Source organism: Dendrobates tinctorius, unplaced genomic scaffold (genome assembly GCF_039654945.1).
Source record: "Dendrobates tinctorius isolate UK_male_01 unplaced genomic scaffold, ASM3965494v1 ptg000162l, whole genome shotgun sequence".
Taxonomy (NCBI): Eukaryota; Metazoa; Chordata; class Amphibia; order Anura; family Dendrobatidae; genus Dendrobates; species Dendrobates tinctorius.
This window is the reverse complement of record NW_027361829.1, coordinates 19,549,750-19,576,038: the sequence shown is the minus strand read 5'-3', so window position 1 is coordinate 19,576,038 and position 26,289 is coordinate 19,549,750. Positions and strand designations below refer to the sequence as shown.

The 26,289-nt window shown below is 43.6% G+C and overlaps 1 protein-coding gene across 2 annotated transcripts in view; it reads left to right on the top strand.

Annotated features, from left to right (window-relative positions):
* The window catches only part of GRB10 (growth factor receptor bound protein 10), a 423,742-nt gene that overhangs the window by 316,913 nt on the left and 80,540 nt on the right, over positions 1–26,289 (top strand). For both annotated transcript variants that reach the window (XM_073549876.1, XM_073549877.1), the window contains one exon: positions 13,531–13,687. In XM_073549876.1, the coding sequence (XP_073405977.1) occupies positions 13,531–13,687 (157 nt within the window). The remainder of the gene's footprint in view (positions 1–13,530; positions 13,688–26,289) is intronic.

Genomic DNA, 26,289 nt, shown 5'->3' with positions numbered 1-26,289 from the left:
ATGAGCCTCTTTGTCTTTTAAGAGAACAAGGTCTCCTTCTTGGAGATTGGGACTGGGTGTCTGCCATTTGTGACGGTTTTGAAGCAGGTGCAAGTATTCGGTCTTCCAACAGTGCCAAAACACGTTGGCTATGTGTTGTACTTGCTTCCACTGACGTTTGTAAATGTCCTTGTTATCGAAATTCCCGAGAGGAACTGTAGCAGCTCCAATCTTCTGTGTAAGAAGTGTAGCTGGGGTAAGAATCATTAGAGAATAACAACGTGGGACTTGGAGTTGCTCTAAGAACTTCAAGGACTTCTTCCATGTCTCCCACCTTTGCTGTTTCTGAGTCGGAAGCGGGGTGTCCCAATCAGTGTTCTCGGCAGTGAGCTGTCTTAACAGTATCTTGCCTTGAATAGTGATGGATGCTACAAACCCGAGAGGATCGTAGATGCTGTTTGACAGATAGGACTCATTGTTTGGTAAAGGGTTTGTCACAGGGCGACACTTGGAAGGTGAAGGTGTCCTGTTTGATATCCCACAGTAGACCAAGGCTGCGCTGTGTGGGAGGAACATCAGAACCTAGGTTGAGGTCCTTTAGGTTCGTGGCATGGTCCTCAGATGGAAACACGCTCATTACTTCTTGACTGTTAGAGATGATCTTGTGGAGTCTGAGGTTTGATGTGGATAGCATTTCCTGAGTCCTGGAGAGTAGGTCAATTGCCTCTAAACGTGTGGGCAAGGACTTGAGCCCATCGTCTACGTAGAAGTTCTTCTCTACGAATTGACGAGCATCGGATCCGTACTCTCTCTCACCTTCCTGGGCTGTCCGTCTCAGTCCGTAGATCGCCACAGCAGGTGAAGGACTGTTGCCGAAGACATGGACCTTCATCCGGTAGTCTATGACTTGATTGTTGACATTGTTGTCTTTGTGCCATAGGAACCTAAGATAGTTTCTGCTGTCTTCCTTCATGATGAAGCAATGAAACATCTGCTGGATGTCGGCCATTATAGCAACAGGTTCTTGTCTGAAGCGGATCAATACTCCAAGGAGGCTGTTGTTCAGGTTGGGTCCAGTTAGTAGCAGGTTGTTGAGAGAGAGGCCTTCATACTGAGCACTGGAGTCAAACACCACTCTGATCTGGTTAGGCTTGCGAGGGTGATAGACACCAAAGCATGGAAGGTACCAACATTCTTCTCCTTCCTTCAGTGGTGGCGCAGGTTCAGCATGATCTTTGTCAAAGATGTTCTGCATAAAGTCAATGAAATGCTTCTCCATCTCTGGTTTCCTCTTTAGGGTATGTTTTAAGGATGAGAACCTTGCAGTTGCTTGCTGCAGGTTGTTTGGCAACCTCGCTCTTGGGAAACGAAAGGGTAAAGGAGCTACCCAACTGTTGGAGTCATCTTGAACAAATTCTTTGTCCATAACCTTTATGAATTCTTTATCTTCCCTTGTGGGTGCTAACTTGTTGTCTTCACTTGTGGAATCGAACACTGTTGACCCGAGGTTTTCGTCCCAGGGCTGGAGCATGTTCATATTGTTGAAGGATTCCTGTTGCCTCTTGGTGTTGCTCACTTTCTCTTTCACCCAGTAATGATGTGGGCATGGCTGAAAATGAGTGCTGCGACCATTTGGCAAGATGTGTGTTTTGTAAGAGGAGATGTTATTATTTCTCTTCATCTTGTGTATGCAAACATCGCCTATAATTACCCAGCCTAGATCAAAGCGTTGGGCAAATGGTGCGTCGTGTGGTCCGTTAATTTGCTGACGTACCTTGTGCAGCCGGAGAATGTCTCTGCCAAGCAGAATCAGGATATCTGCGCTGTTGTTGAGGGCTGGTATCTTGTTTGCTATCCCCTTGAGATGTGGGTGATGAAGAGCAGCCTCTGGCGTTGGGATCTCTTCTCGATTGGATGGAATCTGGTTGCACTCGACAAGTGTGGGTAAGGGTATCTCCACGGTGTTGTCGAGGGATGTCGCTATAAGACCACTGGCCCTTCTCCCAGAGACCTCTGTAACACCGCTGCAGGTACCTAAGGTGTAAGGGTAAGCATTTCCCTTTAAGTTAAACATATCAAAGAGTTCTGACCTTGCAAGTGATCGGTTGCTCTGATCATCCAAGAGGACATACACCTTCGCGGCTTTCTCTGGGTGACCGTTGGGATATACGTTCACCAGGCAAATCTTCGCACAGGACTTGTCCCAGAGACCTTCTCCGCAGACTTCTGTGCATGAAGAAGATATTGTGGTATGACTTGCAGTTTGAGCTGCGTCCTCCCCGCCATGGCTCGTGGTGGGGGAAGGAGTACGTGTAGAGTCAGGACGGTATGGGTGGAGTGCTTGTACGTGATCCTCACTGTCACACTCCATACACTTAATTGTAGTTTTACAGTCTTTAGCAAGGTGTTCAGTAGAAGCACAACATCTGTAGCATACCCCGAACTTCTTTAGAAGTTCCTTGCGTTCTTGGAGCGGTTTCTTCCTGAAGCCGATGCACTTTTTTAAGGGATGTGGCTTCTTGTGGATGGGACACTCACGATTTGGGTTCTCTATCTTTTCACCCTTGTTGCTCTTGCCTGGGGCTGATGTTGGTAAGGGAAGAATATCCGTCTTCTTCACTGAAACTGGACTCCTGCGGTTTCTGTCATTCGAGCGTGTGCTCACGTATTTAGAGGGAGGTGAAGCTGGGCCACTGGATTCTCCGTAGGAAAAGCTTGGGTCGCTCTTGCGCTCTGCAATGTCTTTTATAAACTCACAGAAGTAGGAGAACGGTGGAAATGACACTTGATGGTCTTTCTTGTATTTTGACCCTATTGCAGTCCACTTCTCTTGTACATTGTATGGTAGCTTGGAGATAATGGGGTTTACTCCACGAGCAGTGTCCAGGTAGCTAAGGCCAGGTAGGTGGGTGTCTGCCTTGGCCAGCTGGAGCTCTAACAGCAGGTCACTGAGCTCTTGGAACTTTGAACTGTCCTTGCTGGATATCTTTGGAAAACTCTGTAGTCGCTTGAACAGTGCATCCTCTATGGCTTCTGGACTGCCAAAGTTTCTCTCTAGTCTTTCCCATGCAGCCATGAGACCAGCCGTTGGATTACTGATATGTACAGACCTGAGTCTCTTGACACGCTCTGTGGATTGTGGTCCTAACCATCTGATCAGCAGGTCCAGCTCTTCCGCAGCAGTGATGCCGAGGTCACCAGTTACGGTTCTAAAGGCACTTTTCCAACCTCTGTAATTTTCAGGTTGGTCGTCGAACCTTGTGAGACCGGTTTTAGTAAGTTCACGGCGAATCATGTACCTTGCGAAGTCGGACATGTCTGTTCTTTCTGACTTAGGATGCACAATTGTAGGCTGAGCGGTGTTGTACATAGAGGTGGAGACGTCTTGGCCTTGAAACATGGGGAAGTATGGAGTGGCATATGCATTTAGTCCAGCAACTGGTTTGGTGGGTATAGTTTCTGCTACATGTGGAGGTGGCACTGTGTGGTTGTCGAGGGTATAATGACCTTGAATGCAGGATTCTGTAAGTGGATCGGCATCCTGGTGCTCTAGAGAAGCGTCAACACCATCAAGAGTGTTAGTGATGATCTGCGGTTCGCCATCTTGGCTTAGCACGTAGTCTCTTGTGCGTTCAATAGGGTCTTCTGCCTCCATTTCACACAAACTGACGCTGTCTCTTTGACTCCCACTGACAGCCTGCTCGAGTACCTTTAATTCTGCCATGGCTGTTGCATGCTCACATTCCTTCTCTAGAGCTTCCTTTTCCGCTTTCACGCGTGCCGCTTCTGCATCCATTTCTGCTCTTTTGTGCAACAGCTGCGTCCATTTCTGCTCTTTTGTGCAAAGGCAGCTTGTACCTTAGTAGTTTCAGCCTTAGCACGTGCTCTTATAAGCTGCTCAGTAAGAGTAGAATATGTTGATGAACTTGACCTAGATGAACGTTTTGAGTGCTTACACGATTTGGATGAGCGAGTTGATGCATCTGGTGTTCGTGCGATTCTAGCCTCTATCCTGGCTTTAATGTACAGTGCAGTCTCTTTCAGAATTAAGCTGCTGGAAACCTTGCAATTCGTTTAAAGTCTCTGGGAGATTCAGTTTCTTCAGGAGAATAATGTATTGGTCACTCTTCTCCATGTACATTTGGTATGCTGTGCATAATTGTTCTAGAACTCCCTCTGGTGGTAACTCATGAGAAGCAGGCCTTGATGCAGTGTCTATATGACTCAGCACTTTCTTCCATACTGAAGACACATCACTATATAATTCACATTTTGCAGTCTCTAAATTCTCCATGACTTTCCATGTGGGTTTGACTGTACGTTTTCCCCTTTCGCTAGATGGTGGATGGGGGTCTGGGTCTCTTTCCTGTGCTTGTAAGTCTGGTAGGGACATTGTATTCCTTGCTTCAGACATGATTAGATTGTAGGCAGGAAGAGATGATGATAGGGGTTATACTTCCCACTGTTCAGCAACCGGAAATACACAGAGACTCTGCACAGAGTTGATACTTTGTATCTAATGCTGGAGCAGCTGCAGGGTCCTGTGTAATGATGGGAGTTATATTCCTCTCTGTTCAGCTGCAGTGTGTGGCTTCTATGCGCGCTGGGGTCTGGCTGGAACTGTCCTTTTCCACTGAGATTTAGCACAGACCTTGAGTTACTGTCTCTGAAGGCAGGTTATTCCTTTTTACTATTCTGACTCATGGATATGTAGAACGTATGGTGCCTGGATAGACCTCTCTTTCTGGGCCCCTTCCGTATCGACCTGTACTCACGTTCATACCGATTAATCAGACAGCTTAACTCAGCCACGATCTCATGTAAGAAGACTCCAGGAAAAGAGGGATGCTTTAACTGAAATTCTTGTATTATGATGAAAGCAGCAGGTAAAAAGGAATATTCTTCAGAGGACATGTAACAGGATGCATACAGTTGGAGGGACGATCACAAAATGGAGAATGAAGGAGGGAACAAACATACATCACAGGACTACAGGGAGAGAGTTGGAACAAACTACAGGGAAAGGCAAACTTCTGCCTAGCAACAGATGATGCAACACAAGCAATGCAAATATTAAATGATTTCCCAAGTTGTGGGACATGACACTAGCCCTAGTAACCAGAAGGAGGAGAGGCTTCATTGCCTAGACGTTAGAAGATGTATCCTGCAGTATTTAGAGGTAACGATACCTTGGAGAAAACAGAGGGCCTTATTTGTCTCATACCAGGGGGCAAGAAAGGTCCTTTAAAGCCTCTAAACAGACTATAGCTAGATGGGTGAGAGAGGCCATTATGCTAGCGTATAGTAGTGCAGGCAGGGCTGTTCCAGAGGGTCTAAAGGCCCACTCCATGAGGGCCATGGCGACGTCCTGGGCGGAGAGAGCAGACTCCTCCATCGACCAAATCTATAAGGCGGCCACTTGGTCCTCTGTCTACCTTCTTCAAACATTATAGGTTAGACCTATCTGCTACCTCTGATCTCACATTCGGGAGAATATTGTTACAAGCAGTGATCCCTCCCTAAGAGAATACAAATCTCTAACCTCTATCGTGGTGCCGTCATGTATGATGGAAAAACACGAGTATTACATACCTGGTAATGTGTGGTTTGTTTGTTTGTTTGTTTTTGTTTTTTTTTGACATGACGGCACCCTTATAATCCCTCCCTATTGATCACCTCATTAGTTGGGTGCATTTTTAGCATTATACACTCCCTTTGGTGTTGGAAATGTAATAGTATAAAGGATGTATTATTTATATGTATACTAACCTGCAGAGTTCCTCTCGTGCTCTGTAAAACAACTGATGCGGAGAGAGGAGCCGCCCCTTTTATCTTGAAGGTTTCCTGTCCTTGTTGGGCGGATCCCCTCTCTCGTGGTGCCGTCATGTCTCATGAAAAAACACATTACCAGGTATGTAATACCTGTGTTTCCAATGCGCTGGTGGCAGGGGCGTGAAAAAATCCAGCCCCCAGCTTCACGCTGGGCCCAGCACGCGCTCCCCCCGCAGCAGGTTCCGGCGTCTCTCGGGCAAAGCTCTTCCAGGGTAAGCTCTGCCCCCTAGCAGCTTCTTCTGGGACCGGCGCCATCTTGGGACCTGAAGCATAGTTCTGCCCACCAGCTTCCGGCAGGCATATGAAGGCTTCTGGACAGCGGCAGTTGCTGTCCACGCCGCCATTTCCCCCTCTGTCTTCGGGTCAGCTTTTTTCCCTGGAGCGGGATCCAGCTGGCCTTCCTGACGGTGGTTTCGGGGACACAGGACACCGGTAGCGTGAGTTGCTGCGCTCTCATTTTCCCTACTCTGCTCTCACTCCCCTAATCGCCTGCGTCAGTATGCCCAAGGGAGACCATCCTCTTCATCTGCTGCGGTCAATGAGACATCGAAACTCGCTGAGCAGGCGTTTTCACTTAAGCGTCACAAATTCCCCTCCAAAGTCTTCGTTTCCCACAGAGATTTTGAGGAAGTCCTGGCCAGGGAGAGGGAGAATCTGACCAGGCGCTTTCAGAGAGGAATTCTCTTTGGGACCCTGTATCACTTTCCTCCGGAACTCACCGCCAAGTGGACGACGCCTCCTTCGGTGGATCTGCCAATGTTGAGACTAGCTATTAATACAGTCCTTCCGCTTGACGGTGGGGCAGCTCTCAGGGATCCTAACGACAGAATGGTAGAATCCTTAGTAAAATCTGCCTTTGAGGCAGCAGCTGCTATATTATGTCCGGCCTTTGCCTCTGCGTGGGTATCCAAATCAGTTACAAAATAAGCCAAACAGCTTAGGGCATTTTGGCTTGGGTACCACCAACAGAACTTGCAGATCTCGCGGACCAGCTGGTTGGAGGGGTGTATACTGTGGAGGCGGAGTTAACATTTTTTTCACAGCATAGTGTTAACCTGCTAGTGACAGCAGCACACACCCATTGTTCCTGTGTCCCCCAATGAAGGCTCCGTGAAGCAGATTTTGCGGTAAGCAATCAAAATTCCTGTCTTTTTTTTTTTTTTTTTTTTTTAAGCATCATGGCCGAACCACATACTACCACCACATAGTGACCTAATATTACAAGGGACAAATACCGCCACATCATGACCAGACCACATATTTCCATCATATAGTGACCGAATATTATCACACACGGGACATATAACACCACTTAGTGACTGAATACTACAATACTGATCATTAATAAAAAATAAACTATTACCAGTATTACAGGTAATACAGTGATCACCAGTGACATTATACACAGGAGCTCTGTATATAGTGTGTACAGGTAATGGTGATTACCAGTGACATTATACACAGTAGCTCTGTATAGTGTCAGTGTATAGCGTAAGTGTACAGTGTACACATTGACTAACCAGTGACGTCTCTAGTTGAAGATATTCATCTTTACTTTTCATCTTCATCCAGCACACACCGCCATCACTTCTTCCAGCCAGGACTCGTCTCTGCAGAAAATAAGTTATCCAGAGCACCGCTTCCAAAACACATTCCTGTTATGAATGGGTCACCGAGGAGGAAAACTAAACAAGCTAAGTCACAGAAAACCAGAGAGGTTGGTAACTATGCAGATTGCAGACCCCTGATCCTAACCACACAACTAGCAACAGCCGTGGAGCGTTCCTACGATGAATCTAGACGCCTCGTCACAGCCGGAGGACTAAATAAGCCTAAAGCAAGAAAAGGGGAAAACTAACTGCCCCAGAGCAGACCCCAAAGGAATAGACAGCCCCCACACATGTATTGATGGTGAAACAAGATGAAAACACACACAGGCAGGAAAATAGGCTGAGCAAACGATAGGGCCCAAACTAACTAGAAAGGACAGGAAAGGAAAGACACTGTCTGCAATCTGCCCAAAAAACCCTACAAAAATAATGTCCAACACTTCTGATAAAATTAACCCTGAATTCGCTAGACTTCTCCCACCATATCAATATAATATTCTGAGACAGAGCAAAAAAGAGGCCAATCTAATAAGGGCCAAAAGGGCCAAAAAGCAAATTGGCAAATACAGATAAATAAGAGTGGAAATTCAGCACAGCCCCAGCCCAGCTGACCACACAAAAAACTGAATAGACCAACAAAATCAAGTCTAAACATTAGCAGAAACACTTGGCTTGAGATGACTGGAACAGAGCTGAAAACCAAGACCTGAAAAGCCAGAAGGAATCACCAGCACCAGAATAGGGCGTCGGCTGTCTTAAATCCAGTCTGAGATTCCAGAGATCCAATCATTATCTTCATCAGGTGGCAGATCTCTACTAATTAAATCAACCTCACTACCTCCTGTTACCACCAGAGGGAGCCTGGAAGGAGAACTCACAACTGGTAGATCAGAAGATGAGTTCACAACACATTCCCCAATGTTTCCCCAACTTATACACTCTGCCAGAAGAAAATGTTGCCCTGCACAATAACCAGCACCCCCTCATTGAAAATAGTATTCTCAAAAATAAAATATACTACCACAGTAATATCTATTAATTTGCCCCAACAGTAATAATGTCCCATAACTTGGCACCCTCTTTTAATAACGACCCCCATCCTGTGTCTCCTTCCTGCTCCCTTATGTCCTCCCATCCTGCCCCCCCATATGTCTTCATCCTGTCCCCATATGTCCACTATGCGTGTATGTGCACATGCGGATCACCCGCGGAGACGAAGGTGCGGGTTTATGAGCCGCAGCATGTCAATTTCTCTTGTGGAGATGCTTGTCTGCAACAGAAATGTCAAAAATAGAAGTGTATTTGGATGCAGTAAATCCACATGGTTCAGTGAACACATGCGTATTTACCTATGTGATTAGAATGCAGCGCTTTGGACGTAGCAAAAATACGCTGCGTCCAAAGCGCTGCTACTTCCTGATCATGGGAATGTAGCCTAAATAGCTAGTGAGTCGTATTGTTGTGCAGGACAATAGTTTAAAGTGTGCGTCTGAGGACACGCGTTCAGTTACTGAGCGAACTGCTAAATCCTGTCCCCTGAGGTCCAGTGAGGAAAGGGGCCCAGACCAAGGACACACATTTAGTTACTGAGCAAACTGCTGAATCCTGCCCCTGGGGCCCAGTGAGGAGGGAGGCCCGGACTGAGGATGTACATTCAGTTCAAATAGGTGGCACACAGAACCGGATTATAGAACCGACTGCAATATGAACACTGTCCCCCTCCGAACCGGATGAATCCCTCCCCTGGGTTTGTCCTTTTCTGACAGCTTATAAAATCATAGGCTGCAGCCAATAGAAAAGTGACACACAATAATACATGGAATTCTTCATAAATCACTAGCAGCACTGGTATGTATTGCCAATATACTGCAGCCAGACAAGAGGGAGGATAGTGCAGGAAAACGGGGTAAGTCAGGGAGGAGACAGCCATTGTCTTATATTCAGCCCCCTCTCCTGTCTCTCTTGTCTCATTCCTCTTGTCTTCTGCCTCTATCTTTGCGTTCTCATGCCTCTATCTCTCGACACTTCCATCTTTTCTAGCTCCCGCTCTTTTCTTTCTTCTGCCTCCTTCTCATTGGTGTGTTTGGCTCCACTCTCTCCTTTTAACCCCGACCCTCCATGTTCCAGTTTAAGTGTGACGCTGCTGATTGCAGGCTGGGATGAGTGATTATACCCTGTGTCAGGACTGCTCCTGCACAGCCTGCTCTGCAGCGCAGAGTGCTATCTCTCAGAGGGCGGCACAGTGCTCCTGCTGCAGGAGGATTGTGCTGCCCCCTGAGAGACACATGGGAGCACAGATGCTGACATTAGAACCGGATCGGAGCACTTTTTCTTTCCGATTCTGCATGAGCTGCTGAATTCCACCCCAGTTCACAAAAAAAAAAAAAACTAACTGCCTGGTGAACAGAATTAAAAAATGGAGGGCAGTGTTTCAGCCAGTCCGGGCCCCACCTCTTTGCTTCTGCTCATCAGGCCCATTACACCAGTAAGGACGGTAATGACCTGATGGCGACTCTGCCCAGGTGTTGCAGCAGGACAAGAGTGGTCAATCACAGCCACACCTGCTTGTGATGCCACCTGGCCAGCTCCTTGGGCCACGCACACTGTAATATTTTAGTTTGCGTAAGTTGCTGTTCCTACAGAGTCATGGCCAAAAGTTTTGAGAATGACACAAATATTATATTTTCACATGATCTGCTGCCTTCTGGTTTTTATGTGTGTCAGATGTTTTTATCACATACAGAAATATAATTGCAATCATATTATGAGTAACAAAAGGTTATATTGACAGTTAGAATGAGTTAATGCAGCAAGTCAATATTTGCAGTGTTGACCCTTCTTCTTCAGGACCTCTGCAGTTCTCCCTGGCATGCTCTCAATCAACTTCTGGATCTTATCCTGACTGATAGCAGTCCATTCTTGCAAAATCAATGCTTTTATTTTGTCTGAATTTGAAGGTTTTTGTTTGTCCACCCGTCTCTTGATGATTGACCACAAGTTCTCAATGGGATTAAGATCTGGGGAGTTTCCAGGCCATGGTCCCAAAATCTGTTTTGTTCCCTGAGCCATTTAGTTATCACCTTTGCTTTATGGCAAGGTGCTACATCATGTTGAAAAAGGCATTGTTGATCGCCAAACTGCTCTTGGACGGTTGGGAGAAGTTGCTCTTGGAGGACATTCTGGTACCATTCTTTATTCATGGCTGTGTTTTTAGGCAAGACTGAGAGAGCCCATTCCCTTGGCTGAGACGCAACCCCACACATGAATGGTTTCAGGATGCTTGACAGTTGGCATGAGACAAGACTGGCGGTAGCGCTCACCTGATCTTCTCCGAATAAGCCGTTTTCCAGATGTCCCAAACAATCGAAAAGGGGATTCATCAGAGAAAATGACTTTACCCCAGTCCTCAGCAGTCCACTCCCTGTACCTCTTGCAGAATATCAGTCTGTCCATGATGTTTTTCCTGGAGAGAAGTGGCTTCTTTGCTGCCCTCCTTGAGACCAGGCCTTGCTCCAAGAGTCTCCGCCTCACAGTGCGTGCAGATGCACACACACCTGCTTGCTGCCATTCCTGAGCAAGCTCTGCACTGCTGGTAGCCCGATCCCGCAGCTGAAACACTTTTAAGAGACGGTCCTGGCGCTTGCTGGTCTTTCTTGGGCTCCCTGGAGCCTTTTTGGCAACAAAGGAACCTCTCTCCTTGAAGTTCTTGATGATGCGATAGATTGTTGACTGAGGTGCAATCTTTCTAGCTGCGATACTCTTCCCTGTTAGGCCATTTTTGTGCAGTGCAATGATGACTGCACGTGTTTCTTTAGAGATAACCATGGTTAACAGAAGAGAAACAATGATGCCAAGCACCAGCCTCCTTTTAAAGTGTCCAGTGATGTCATTCTTAATCATGACAGATTGATCTCCAACCCTGTCCTCATCAACACCCACACCTGTGTTAATGGAGCAATCACTGAAACGTTGTTAGCTTGTCCTTTTAAGGCAGGGCTGCAATGATGTTGAAATGTGTTTTGGGGGATAAAGTTCATTTTCTAGGCAAATATTGACTTTGCAAGTAATTGCTGTTAAGCTGATCACTCTTTATAACATTCTGGAGTATATGCAAATTGCCATTAGAAAAAATGAAGCAGTAGACTTTGTAAAAAAATTAATATTTGTGTCATTCTCAAAACTTTTGGCCATGACTGTACAATGTATAAAATTGTCATCACACATGATTGGTGTGCATCTACCTATTTTCTATGTTCTATAAAGTGTGTGCATGCTCAGATGATCAATACGTGGATATTTTATGTGCAGGGCCAGATAAAAGGTAAGGAGTGGCTAGCTGTACATGTTAGAAAAAAAAAAAAAAAAGCACTATTGTGTGTTGGCCATGCTAGCATCACAATTTTAGGTTTGCAGACCTTCAGTTTTATATTGTCAATAAACCTTTTGTTTCTCAATTTAAAAAAGTTTTTATTTTGTGCAGCCCTCCAGGAATCTGCTTAATGAAAACGGATAACTGCTCTGTTTAAGAATCGAATGCTTTCTACATTATTTTCTGAAGGGTGAATCCTTGTATTGCCATAGTCTGTGAATTGGTATCTTGTAAGCTGTGAAGAAGGGGAAATAGTTATCAAGCAGACCAGAAGTTCAGATGCTTAAGTTGCATGTGGATGACATCAGCTGCTTCCAGGCAGGCTATTGTGTGAGCAGTTTGGCACAGCAATCAGGATTCCGTATACACGCCTGCTTTTGGCAGAGAATGTTCAACCCCCCCTCCTCCTTCCTTTCTTCATCTTTTTTTTTTTTTTTTTTCCACTTTGAACTTTTTTTTTTTTTTTTATTAACCTGGGGGTGGGTATTAACATGTGTGGGTGGTCATAAAACAGATTTTTCTCCATGGTACAATTTTTTTTTTTATTCTATTTTTCATTTATGTGTGAAAAAAAAACCTAAGTCAGCAAGAGTGTGTGGGAAATGATTACATCAGTCAGTGATGAACTACCATTGGTCTGCAAAATGTGGTTTGATTCACTACCTAAAAGATTGACTGTGTAACCCTTTGAGAGGAGCTCTGGAAGAGTTGCCTCTTTCCCCAGGAACAGTGCCATGTAAGACTGGCTACGTGACAGGTACAGTACAGTAAACCGTTGACACTGTGTGTTCTTCCCCGAGTGTGCAGCTTTTAGTCTGCAGGAGAGGCTTGGAAGGGAGAAAGGAAAATAAAAGTACTTCAACAGGCAATCTAGACTTAAAAATGCCGTCTTATTCTCCTGACTGCTGCCTTTTACGTGCAGTAGAGGTAAGAGTCTTCATGTTTTAAATCATTTTCTAATGGTTGTCCTTAGTGTTTCACCAAACGAGTGTCTCAGTGGTTTATGCACTTGTATGCTATCCTGTGCATATTTGTGACTGTATATACGGTGTATAGATCTCATCTTGGCAAACCATCTAGCATTTCGTCCTTGTAAATGTTTTTGTACTTTGAAAATGATTTTTTTTTTTGTTGCATGCATGTTTCATGTCAATGCTGGTGTAGTTTCTCCTGCCATATGTAAATGTACAGTACTGCTCTTAAAGAATCTAAAGCACATTTTTCAAAGGTTTTACTGTTTGAATAATTATACATGCATATCATGCACTCACACAATTAGTGTTAAAGGGAAATGTATAATTTCTATAAGTCATACATTTTCAGTGACTGCATGCTTAGCATTTAAATTCCTTTTAAACCCACACTTTCAAATGGAGATTACATTTTAAATAGAAATCATGGTATAGAATGTTAATTGTATATGTCCAGCTTTTATTGAATAGACTTCTTTGCATTTTTTTTTTTCTTCCGATGTCTTCAAAATTTAATTTGTCAGTGACTTGACTTTTAGATGTATAAATATAGATATCTATTTTCCTTTTTTTTAAGAAGCTTAGGGAATTAGAGTGACAAATTATTCTTGCTAAACGTGCAAAAGGTAGAAGGACTCTGACTTCATAATATTATAAAGTTTTAGCTACAGTAATAGTCATTGCATATTGAGACGGGACTCTTAAGAACAAGTACTCTTAGTGCAATGACAATTTAAGATTATTACTTTTTTTTTTTTTTATATTACAGGTTGTAAAAGTCTTTAGTGAAGATGGGACTTGCAAAGTGGTGGAGATTCTAGGAGACATGACAGCCAGGGACTTCTGCCAGTTGCTGATTTACAAAAGTCATTGTGTGGATGACAACAGCTGGACGCTTGTGGAGCACCACCCTCACCTAGGATTAGGTAGGGATTGGAGAGTCCAGTTTACAGAATTTCTTTATCACTACGATTTTAATATTTTTCATTATACATTAAGACAATGTTTCTTTATTTTTTGTTTGACACCTTCCCCATGATTTTGAATGCTTTTATGAACACATCAGATTTATTACATTGGAGAAAGCAAATCTATTGCAGAATGCATTAGCATGACCTGCAGAAGAGGATTGTGCTTTTGTACAACCTTTCTTATTTCTCAGTAAGAATAATCAGATATACACTAGGTAGAAGCACAGAATTGGTGTTGCACAACATTAAAATACTCATTGTAGATTTAAAGTCAACTGTAAAATGGATTTAAGTAAGATAAATCTAATTAGTGAGCTTTAAATGCTATAATGGCAAACCCAGAGGAACTGAGGACATCTCCTATACGGCTTAAATGATCTAGAATTCTGTTGCTCCTTACTGGATGTACGGGAACTTCATGGTGGTGTTTAATCTTTCTACCCCTTTTCACAACTTGGCATTTCAGATTTCTGTGCTGCAAGAAAAATGCCAGTCACAGATTAATGTGTTTTAGACAGTTATTTTAGATTTCATATGTTTTGGTAAGTTAACTCTTTAAACAAGTAAATAAAGTGGATTATTTTCCAAAAATATAGGATACAACCTATATTTCACTAACCCAATGTTATATAGGATAACTTGCTAATCGCTGAAGTTCTGACGCTGGGACACCCAGTGATCTCGACATGGAGTTCCCTTTACCTCAATCTCTGCTCCATTCATTAGCTACGGTACTGCTGGAAATAGTGGCATACTATACTCTGCACTCTCAACCAGTAAACTGAGTATAGACTGGGCATACTCTTTTGCTCTACTCAGGACTAGACTGGAGAACTCTCATAGTGGAATTGCAGGTGGTCCGAGGAATGTGCATGTTGTCAACTGTTCTGCGGGTTGGGACATAACTTGTGTTTTTTGTTTGTTTTTGTTAGTGCGGGGGTGAAATTACTCTTTATGATTGTATGATACACTGTTCAAAAAAATAAAAGGAATGAAGAAATACACAGGGGGGGGGGGGAAGCGTGGCTAGCAGCCTAGGGCGCAAGACGTGTCTCCTCTGGGCTCTGCTTGCAGAGAGAAAAATCTGCCATTTATCCCAATCCTGGTGGCCCATCTGAATCACAAACGGTCCCCTGACAGAGGATTAAGCTCAGAAAGATCAAATTTAGAGGAGTGCCTTGATCCCCTGGGGCACGGCGCGGAGGGAGATAGCTGAGGCCTGGCAGAGGTGCTTCCCCTCCGCCATCTTGCCACCTGAAGGACAGCTTACCCTCACACTAAAGGACTGCCAGAGGGAGATTACAGAGAGAGACTTCTACCCCCCACCTGGACGGCATATTGGTGAGTCGTAATCTGGACACGCTGTGGACGCCCGGGGCACTGAAGAGATTTAAGGCCGTAGAGAGGCCTGGGGCCTGGTCAGCGGGGCTCCCGCCACCCTCCATTACCTACTTTCCCGCTCCCTCACTTACCGACATTGCAGTGTGCTTTGTAATCAGCGGAGTTGCAGCAGTTGTCCTCGCGGACGGACCCAGGGGAGGCTTCCTGAGGCGTATTGGTGTGTCTGACGGGGTGGAGGGGAAGGCCTGGTAGGCCCCGGGACCTGCAGGAAACGCTCGCCGCCTGTCGGCCTGCACCGGCAGCTGTCTTTTAATCCACTGCCAACTTAACGTCTTAAAGATAACAGCGCTACTCTGATCCTCCACATATTAACACCATAACTGCTCCAGGCTGCCCTGGGCACGCTGTGAGTCGGATAGCTCTGTGACACACCTGGAGCCTGTTTTACTAGAAGCACAGGCTAAAAGGCAGGCTTGAGCTAACACAGGCACTACAGCAATAAATACAGTATGCTGAGCCTCTGGTGGGCTGAATTGAACTGATCTAGCAAAATCCAGATGGATCCTCTGTCTGATGAACATAAAAATAGAGCCACCACTTTCTCTTTTAAAACATTGAGCACACTTCTGATTGTGGAGCTTAACCTGCTGGCCACTGTTGAACTATGCTGACTTCTTAGAAATGACTGCTTAATTATACTGGAATGCTCAAACAGTGAAAAGAGATTGCCCGTATTCATTTGCATTCATAATGGTTAGCTCAAAAAATATACGGGCGAAAAGTTTACCAAGAAATACTGAGGAGAATCTGAAACACACACCCGGGCGAGATTTAGAGAAATTGTTAAAAAAAACAAGGTCAATGTGACCTTCAGACAGCTTACAGGACGCTAACATGGACTCTACTAAACTACCAGAAATTTCAGACATAAGCCCAGATGAGTCTGAGTCGGAGGGTGAATCGAACACTGGTGACCAGGCTTCCCATTTCACAAAATTTTATGAAGAAACTTTTGGCTACTAGTATGAAACCCTTGACCAGGGAGATCGAAGGCCCAAGATCCGACATGAAACACATAGGCCACAGAGTGGAGGCACTAGAAAGCTCCCAGACTGAAATGATTGAAGCTTCTAACTCAATAGACGATCATCTGTACTTGTTTTTATGTATACCCCTCCTCACATGTAAAGCGCCATGGAATAAATGGCGCTATAACAATAAATAATAATAATAATCTGCTCGCTCATCAAAAACAGCTCAACGCTGCCTTCCTTGCAATAGAGGATCAGGAGAACAGGAGCAGAAGGAAAAATATAAGGAAAAATATAAGACTGAGAGGGATTCCAGAGTCTTTTGCTCCCGAGTCTCTAAACAAAGTCTCCAAGGAGATCTTCTCGGCTATTCTGGGACAAGACCGAGCAAACAACATCATTATTGAAAGGGTCCATAGAGCTCTGAGACTGAAACCTAGGTCCTCTGAGCCTCCGAGGGATATAATCTGTGGACTCCTCAGTTACCTCGACACTGCGGCAATTCTGAGGGGAGCCAGGGAGCACTCCCCCCTGATATATGGAGATATCACCATCCAAATTTTCCAAGACATTTCCCCTTCTACACTGGCCAAGAGGAGAGTGCTGAAACCTCTGACGGATGCATTAGTGGCCAAGGGCCTAAGATTCAAATGGCTTTTTCCGTTTGGTGTAGGCATCACTAAAGAGGGTCGTCAGGTCACCATCCGGACTCCAGAGGACTTGGAGAACTCATGGGAAACCCTACAAATGGATCCTAGATCAGTTCCCTCCGGGTTACCCCCTAAAGAGGGTCGTCCGGTCACCATCCGGACTCCAGAGGACTTGGAGAACTCATGGGAAACCCTACAAATGGATCTTAGATCAGTTCCCTCCTGGTTACCCCTGCTCTGAAACTCGCAAGAATCCCGAAAATCACTAGACCAGCGGACTGGTCTGTCAGAAAGAGAACAGCCTCTCCAAAGGCTAAGAAGACCTCCTCCAAACATAGCCTAACCTGAGATGTCACAGAACTCTTTGGTCTACTCTCCATGAAGGGACTCGGGGATTACCTGAGTTTTGGTGGTAAAATTTTTCTTGTCAACTGTATAGTTTCTCTACAGTTAGGCAAAATTGTACTGGTTTTAGGATATTTCTCCAGTATACTCTGATCTTTCACAATTATTCTAAGTCACTGTTTGGGCCCGTTATGTCTCGTCTTCAAAATAGGGTTCCTACTGAAGATGAAAGTTTTTGTTAATAGTTTTGTGTTGATTTTTGTTATATTTCCACAGGTGCTTAATGAGGGCGACAGACTTTTATATTATCTATGTCAAGAGCTGAAGAGGCTTTGGGAGACTCGATCACCGTGGCTTCCTTTTAACGTGAAGGGTATTAATGTTCCAGCAAAACATAGTCAGATTCTCTCTCTGTTAAGGAAGAATCATGCTTGGGTATTGTTCCTACAAGAGACATATTTCAAAGCAGGCAGAGTACCAAACACTTCCATCTCCCCATATCCAATTTGGTTTAACAGTTGCTCTCATTTGTCCTCAAAAGGGGTTAGTATTGCATTTAAGAAGGGACTGCCCTTCACTTTGAAGGATTGTCTTACTGATGCAGAGGGAAGATATGTATTTGTAAAGGGACTCCTAGAAAACACACTAATTACTTTTGGGAGTCTCTATGCTCCAAATACTAGACAGGTGAGATGGCTGTCTGGGGCTTTGGACACACTTGCATTGTTTAAGGAAGGCCTCTTGGTCCTGGGGGGTGATTTTAACCTAACCTTACACCCGAACCTAGATGCATCGAACGGTAAATCCTCAATTCCAAAACATGAAAGAGTCTTCTGAATAAATTAAATACACTTGGCCTGATCGATCCGTGGAGAATTGCTCATCCTACCACAAAGGATTACTCCTTCTATTCAAAGCCACACAATTCTTACCACAGATTAGATTACCTGCTGATTCAAACCTCAGCAATCTCACTGATCCTAGCCACCTCTATAGGCTCCATAACACTCTCGGACCATGCACCGATTTTCATGAAGTTATGAATTGCTTCGTTACCCCAGCCTGCTACAACCTGGTGACTGAGTCGCTTTTAGGAAAACCGGAGCATCTGCTCCAACTAAACTTTCATATTGCTAGATTCTTCAGGGAGAACACTCTGGATGGAAAAACTAACCCCATAATTTGGAAAACAAGGGAGAGCTGATTGCATTAGGGACTCGTGTTAAACGAGAGAGAGAGAGAAGTTTCTTCTCTCCTGCCCCAAATTAGCACTTTGGAAAGGATTCACAAAAAAGGGGGGGCAGACCGTGACCTAACAGTTGTCCACACTGCACAGCAAACTCAAAGATCTACTCAACTTAACCTCAGCTAAAATATTTGCCCGATGTAGACAAAAGGTTTACATGCATGGGAACAAAGGGAGCAAACTTATGTCCCGAATACTAAAGAAACAAAAAGAGAGACACTTTATTAAGCAGGTGGATACAGTTGGTGGAGCAAGGGTGGATAAGTCAAGAGAAATAGCGGACGCTTTTCGGAATTACTACGATTCTTTATATAACTTAGCCCCACCAGAGTCCATGAAAGATCCTATTGTAGCTACAGGGAACATCCATAATTTCCTAGCCCAGCTTTCGCTACCTAAGATTTCCCCCCTGGGGCAATTGTTATATGAAAAGTTATAGCACAAGAGGTTAAGGACACACTGGCGGAAATTCCAAATGGAAAAACCCCAGGCCCCGATGGCTTCCCGATAATATATTATAAAAAATTCAGACATGCTAATCCCTCGTTTAGTAGAAGTTTTCAACTCTTTTTTTAAAAGGTGCAGCCCTCCCACCACAGTCACTAGAAGCATACTGTACATCACAGTTATACCCGAGGAGGGGAGGGACGGAACACACTGCAGTAATTACCGTCCTATATCACTTCTTAATACGGATATTAAGTTGTGGGCCAAAATTCTGGCCTCCAGAATTAATTTAGTGTTGGCAGATCTAGTGCACCCTGACCAGGCCGGGTTTATACGTGGAAGAGAGGGCAAAGATAGTCTGCAGAACTCTTGTAGAGTTATCTCATATGCAAAACATACAGGTCAGGCCCTCACGGTCCTTTCTACTGATGCTGAGAAGGCCTTTGACCAGGTTGGCTGGTAATATATGAACTGTGTTTTGCAAAAATTTGCCTTTCCACCATCATTTATTGAAACTATTTTCGCTATACACTTACCCGACAGCCAGGGTCAGGGTGAACGGAATTCTATCGGACGCCTTCAAAATTAGGAACGGTACCAGGCAGGGTTGCCCTCTCTCCCCCTCCTTATTCGTCCTAGTTATGGAGACGTTGATTCAGGCCATCCGACAAGACAAAGACATTAAAGGTATCAGGATTAATCGAATTGAAGTGAAGGCGGCAGATCTATTGTTGATGCTCTCGAACCCAGGGACCGCCTTCCCAAAGCTTCTTGAAATCTTCTCTTTATTTGGAGAACACTCTAACTTTAAGATAAACCTGGATAAATCTGAGGCTCTCAATGTTTCAACTGAGAAAGAGGTTATTTCTGTACTTAAAAGGACTACCCCCTTCAAGTGGCCTAAGGAAAAAATTAAATATCTAGGGGTTTTCATTACGGAAGATCCACATTCCCTTTTCCAACATAATTTCACCCCCTTACTGGGGAAAATCAAAAACCTCCTTAGTTCCTATGACCTTCCTTTTATTTCCTGGATGGGTAGAGTCAACGTAATTAAATCATGTTTTACCTAAAATTTTCTATGTGTTGAATATGGTCCCAGTATCCCTACCAAAATCTTTCTTCAACTCGCTAAATCAAATTATAGCCAGATTTGTCTGGAAATCCAAAAAAGCTTGGCTCCCTTTTAAGACTTTGATCTTACCGAGACGGGGGGGGGGCTGGGTTTACCAGATTTGGTGTCTTATTATCAAGCCATACACTTGACCAGATGGATAAAGCTAATCCATCTGATAGATCAAGATTCAATTATTGGGTACAGATGCGAAAAAACTAATATGGACAAATTACCCCACCTCAAAAATTAATTTTGATGACATTCTTCTGACGTCCATTTTGACCAGGCGTTTGTTGGTCCCAAACCTCCCGCCAGATGGCCGTTTTTTTGATAAAATACCAATAGGGATAATCCCATATATTTACAACCCAGACTTTACAGATCCCTATGACTTAAGGGAATCTCTACCAAATAAACCAGTCTCCCACCTTTTGAATAACAAGATTCTCTGTAAAAACTTCTGGCCTCAAAAAGCACCCAAATAATTTCCTTCAACAGATCCATGTCTCCCACTATATGAAACAAATCAGAAAAGTAACCACTCCCTCCCCTAATTGGCACTGGTTAGACTTACTGATGAAAATAAAACCACCTATTTCAAGACTGACCTCTAAAAATATATGATAATCTCCATCAATCTAAAAACTACACCCCATTATTTCTCTATTCCTGGGAACGAGAACGTAACATTACTGTCACCAAAAGAGAAACAATCGATTTGTTCTAACTCCCATGGCTTCTCTAGATGCATCCTGTTACAGGAATCTGCATACAAAATTTTATCAAGGTGGTATTACACCCCAGAGAGGCTCTTTCATTTAGGCCTGATTCTCTGATGTGTTGGAGATGTGAAAAATCGAGAGGTACTATTACTCACATTTTTTGGACCTGCCAGAAAATCTTAAAGTTCTGGCAGGATATCAGTGATGTCTTGAAGGCTCTGGGAGTGTTGCATTTGGATCTTGTTGCCTCTGAGGTGCTTTTATCTCTCCCCTCCACCAATTTCAAACCTAAAAACATCTTCTACCCTTGTTGCTGGGTGCCGCAAAATACTTAATAGCTTTAAGATGGAAGCAAAAATCTCCACCAACAGAGAGACTGGTTAGTGAAAGTTGGAGAGATCTTTCGGCTAGAGGAACTCTCGAGCTGGGAAACTTTTTCCCACGACGGATTTCTGAAGATTTGGGATCCCTGGATTAAATGGAATGGCAGGAACTAGATTCCAGGTTCTGATTTTTTTTCTGCAATGTCTTGGGGGTTCACGGTGGTTGAGCTCCATTGAGCTAAAAAACATAGAAGCCTTTCAGCCTTGAATGTTTTCTATTCTCTAGGTAGAAAACCAATTTCATTCATATTACGCATAATTCGACATGTCGCCAGTCTGTTCCAGTTAGTTGCACCTGAATGTTACTTTGTTATTCCGTTTCTTTAAAAATCTTATTTTCATTTATGTAAACTCGACACTGCAAATTTTATGTCTTATCTATCCCACAGGTACTTAAGGACTTTTACCATATATGTTTTAAATGTCAGTAATCATAATTTGTAGTGTTTCTTTAAAAATCCATAAAAAAATAATTAAAAAAAAAAAGGGTAACAGTAAGGCCTGTTTCACACTTCAGTCATTTTGCTTCAGTCACAATCTGTCAAAGTGTGAAAAAAACGATCCAGTGCAGATTGCAAAAAAACTGATGCACTGGATCTGTTTTTTTGACGGATCCTTTTTTTGACAGATCCGTTGCAGCAGCCAGTGTATAAAATTTAAAGGCGCAAAATTCTAGAGAGAATTTTCTGTGCCAGAACGGATTTTGGGGTTAAATTTAAGGAATGGAAATTCTTCTGGGCATACTCCGTTTAAAAAAAAAAAACAGAATCAGTCACTGGATTCCGTCATGTGATGGACGGCGACAGATCCGTCGCCCATAGGCGTCCATTCTAGCAGACGACAGACTGTGACGGATCCGTCACGTCCGTCTTTTCGACGCAGACAAAAATCATTCCTATGGATGTTTTTTCCGGCCAACAGACAGCAATTTTATGACTGATCCGTCGCACAACGGACGAAATGCAAGGCCAGCCGTCGTAATCCGTCGCCAATACAAGTTTATGGAGAAAAAGACGGATCCGTTTTTTTCTGCTAGCGATGGATATTGACAGACACCAGAAAACTGAAGTGTGAGCAGGGCCTTAAACACATTGTAACTCCAAGTCAATTGCACATTTGTGAAATCAACCTGTTATGAAGCAACACAGATTGTTAATCAATTTCTCCTGATGTGCAAATGGAAGAGACAACCGGTTGAAATGATCATATGCAACTAGCAAGATAACCCATTTAAAGGAGTGTTTCTGCAGGGGGTGACCACAGACAATTTCTGTTCTCAACATTTTGGCTGTTTTGGTACAGTAGCATGAGGTGGTGTCCTACTGAATTTGCTCAGGTAGTGCAGCTCATCCAGGATAGCACATCAATGCGAGCTGTGGCAAGAAAGGTAACTGTCAGCACGGCATCCAGAGCATGGAGCAGATACAGGAGACGTGGAGGGGGCCATAGAAGGGCAACAACCCAGCAGCAGGACCGCTAGCTCCTTCTTTGTGTAAGGAGGAGCAGTGCCAGAACCCTGCAAAATGACCTCCAGCAAGCCACTATCATTCATGTGTCTACTCAAACTGTCAAACAGACTACATTAGGGTGGTATGAGAGACCAATGGCCACAAGTGGGTGTTGTGCTTATAACCCACTACCGAGCATTGTAATTGGCATTTGCCAGAGAACACCAAGATTGGCAGATTTGACACTGGCGCCCAGTGCTCTTCACTGATGAGAGCAGGTTCACACTGAGCATATGTGACAGCCTGGAGACGCCAGTGAGAATGTTCTGCTGCCTGTAAGATCCTCCAGCATAACCGATTAGGCAGTGGGTCAGTAATGCTGTGGGGAGAACTTTCTTTGGAGGACCGCACAGCACTCCATTTGCTAGTCAGAGGTACTGTGACTGCAATTAGTTTCCAGGATGAGATCCTCAGACCCATTGAGACTGTATGTATGCAGATGCACTGGGCTTTCCGTTCCTTCTGATGCGTGAAAATTCTAGGCTTCATATGGCTGAAGTGTCAATTTCTGAATGTTGAAGGCATTGCTGCTATGTACTGGCCTACCAGTTCCACAGACATGAATTCAGTCGAGGACATCATGTCTTGTTCCATTGCCCTACACTGTCCAGGAGTTGACTGAGGCTTTAATCTAGATCTGGGTGGAGATCCCTCAGGAGACCATCCGCTGCCTCATCAGAACCATGCCCAGGCGTTGTAGGGAGGTCATATAGGCACATGGAGGTCACAAACTACTGAGCATCATTTCATTGTTTTGAGGCATTTCAACTGAAGTTGGATCAGCCTGTAATGTGATTTTCCATTTTGACTGCGTATCATTCCAAATCCAGACCTCCGTGGAATATTAATTTTGCTTTAAATTGATCATTTTTGTTAATGCGTTCCACAAAGATTTGCAACTGGAATATTTCATTCAGTGATGTCTAGCGTGTGGTATTTGTGTTCCCTTTTTGAGCAGTGTATATTCTGCACTTAGTGAGTTTTTCTGGAACTTATATTGTAGCTGTTGTGATATTTCCCTATGCATATATGTTGCCAATTAATATGATCCTCTTCATGTTGTCCAAACTTTTTGCAATTGATACTACAGCCACATATAATTGACAATGACCACAGAATTTTGAAAGAAATTAAGTTGCACCCACAAAATCATAATACTGTTGTCCAGCACATGTGGCTGTGGCTTTATCGATATGATAGGTCATGTGACAGGCCTCTGCGCTCAGTTACTTTTACCGTGGCATGTAAAAGTTTGGACATCCCTGGTCAAAACTATTATTGTGAACAGTTAAGCAAGTTGAAGATAAAATTATTTCTAAAAGGTCTAAAGCTAGAGGACACATTTCCTTTTTGTATTTTAGGCAAAAAAAAGTCATTTTAAAAATTAAAAACTGGAGAATCTCCCAGTGGAAAACTTTGGGCACCCTTGTAGACTTGTGTGCTCAGTTAACTTTGACCAAGGTTTCAGACCTTAATTAGCCTATTGGGGTTATAGCTTGTTCACGATTATCGTTGGTTGAAAACAGGATGGCTTCTACAAATGGATAATTATCCTAAACACAATATCAAAATCCGCAATAGCCTACCTCAAAAGGCACAAGCTGAAGGTTTTACAATGGCCCTCACAGTCCCCTGAGCTGAACATCATTGAAAACTTGTCAAGATATCAAAATAGCATTGCATGCAAGACGACCCAGGAAACTCACAGGAATGGTAGAAATTTCCAAGGAAGAATTGAAAATCCCTCATAAGAATTGAGCCTTTCTGCTGGCTACAAAAAGCGTTTACAAGCTGTGATATTTGCAAAAGGGAGTGCTACTAGGTACTAACCATGCAGGATGCCCAAACTTTTGCATCTGCTCGTTTTTCTTTTCTTGGAATTTTTTAAAATGTAAATAGATTTTTTTTTTATTTTTTTTTTTTTTTGGCCTAAAATGCAAAGCAGATGTCATTATGTTTTTAGGCCTTTTGGAGATCATTTCATCTTCAGCTTGCTTAACTGTTCACAATAACTATATTTTTTACCAGAGTTGCTAAAACTTTTACGTGCCACTGTATTCCAATTAGTCAGAGCCCTCAATGGAGTGCCATATGTCAGGCTGCATTGAGACAGCCTGATTGTGCCTGTTAAATGAGTTGACTGCATTTTTATGCACATAGAATGATGGTTAGTACACGAGTTCTGTGTCATTGGTCTTAGTAGCGCATGTCCTGTTTACACTGGATGATGTGCTTTTGAGAACGAATATTTTTAAGCAAGTTTAAACTATTTCACCCAACGAACTAGCCTGTTTTGTACAGGCTGATTTTAAAGAAACAAGTGTTCTTAGGGAAAAAATACGATTTGGATTTTAGAATGCTGACTTTACAGAAATGACTTTTGGGAACCTCATGCATTTGCTGAGCCCCGTAGGTAAAAATCCACTCACAAGAGGTGACCCTATTTTGGAAACCACTATTCGTGGACGTCACATAACCATTTACAAGACACAGGTGTTTTGCAAAAATTGGGTCACGATAAACTTTACAAAGTTATTTGCATTTTTACACAAGTAATTTCAGCGCTCAATTTGCCTCACTGTAAAAATACAGCCTTTTAATTACCATATGCGGTTTCCGGGTTAAAGAAAAATACTTTACATATGAGCCTTTTTTGGGTGCCTAGTATAAAGATTAGGCCACAGATAAAAGCACAATGTGAATTTGAGGCTAACCATTGTAGAGCTTTGAGATGAAATGATGACCACCCATTTTGGAAACTCCACCCTATAAGGTATTTAAGATATTCATCATGGCGTATTGTGACCATTTTTACCCCACAGGTTATGTTCTAGAAATTGGCTTGTCAAAATTGTCCATTTTGATGCACAATACATTGTGTCCAACTTGTGCTTCTCGAGTCTCCTTCCTCCCATACAGTAATGCAATACATACCGATGTTAACATCTGTTTGGCACCCTGGGGGGCTCAGAAGGAAGAGAGATCCATTTGGCTTTCGGAGTGTGGATTTTGGTGGATTGTGTTTTTGTGAAAGCCTTGGAGCTAACTGTAAAATTAAAAAGTACAGTTTGAAAAAGCAGAATAATTTCCACATTGGGTTTTTACCAAAGGGTGTAATAAGAGCTTTTTCAATTAGGCCAAACTTCAGATTTAAAATTAAACTGAAAACTTGCACATGTGTATCTTTTTTTTTTCCCCCCCACTGCATTTACAAAAGTGGTAACTCTGGATGCTGTACAAAAAATGTGCGCCCCGGAATTTACTTTCTGGCTGCTTTAGCTCCGCATGCAGAACAAGTCTTAAATGTTTTTCTCATTTCTGTATCTATGATTGCTCACTAGTGATGAGCGAACCCCAGCTGCAACTGTCCAGTTTGGGGATCGTACCGGACAGACTTTTAACTGGATGTCTGGCTTACTGTTTGGGTTCTAATGCCTAATAGTTTGTTGAAAGGCTGCATCACAGTCTATCAACAAGCTGTTTGGCTGTGGGCACTCCCTGCATGGCTGTGATTGGCCGACGAACCACGTGAGCCAGACTGTATAAATTCCGGATTACGAGTGCTGCCGCTTGTAGGGATGGGAAGCAGCTGGAGTGGGGGATAGAATTAAACTTCCCGCTCTGCAAAAAAGCCTTTGTGTACTCTGCACATGTTTCAATAGGAGTACTGTGCTAAAAATTTGCTGTGTTCTCTGCAACCTTTCCTGTGGGAGTACTGTTCCACCCAAACACTCGATAGAGAAGATCAGGATTTTGCCAAGTAAACT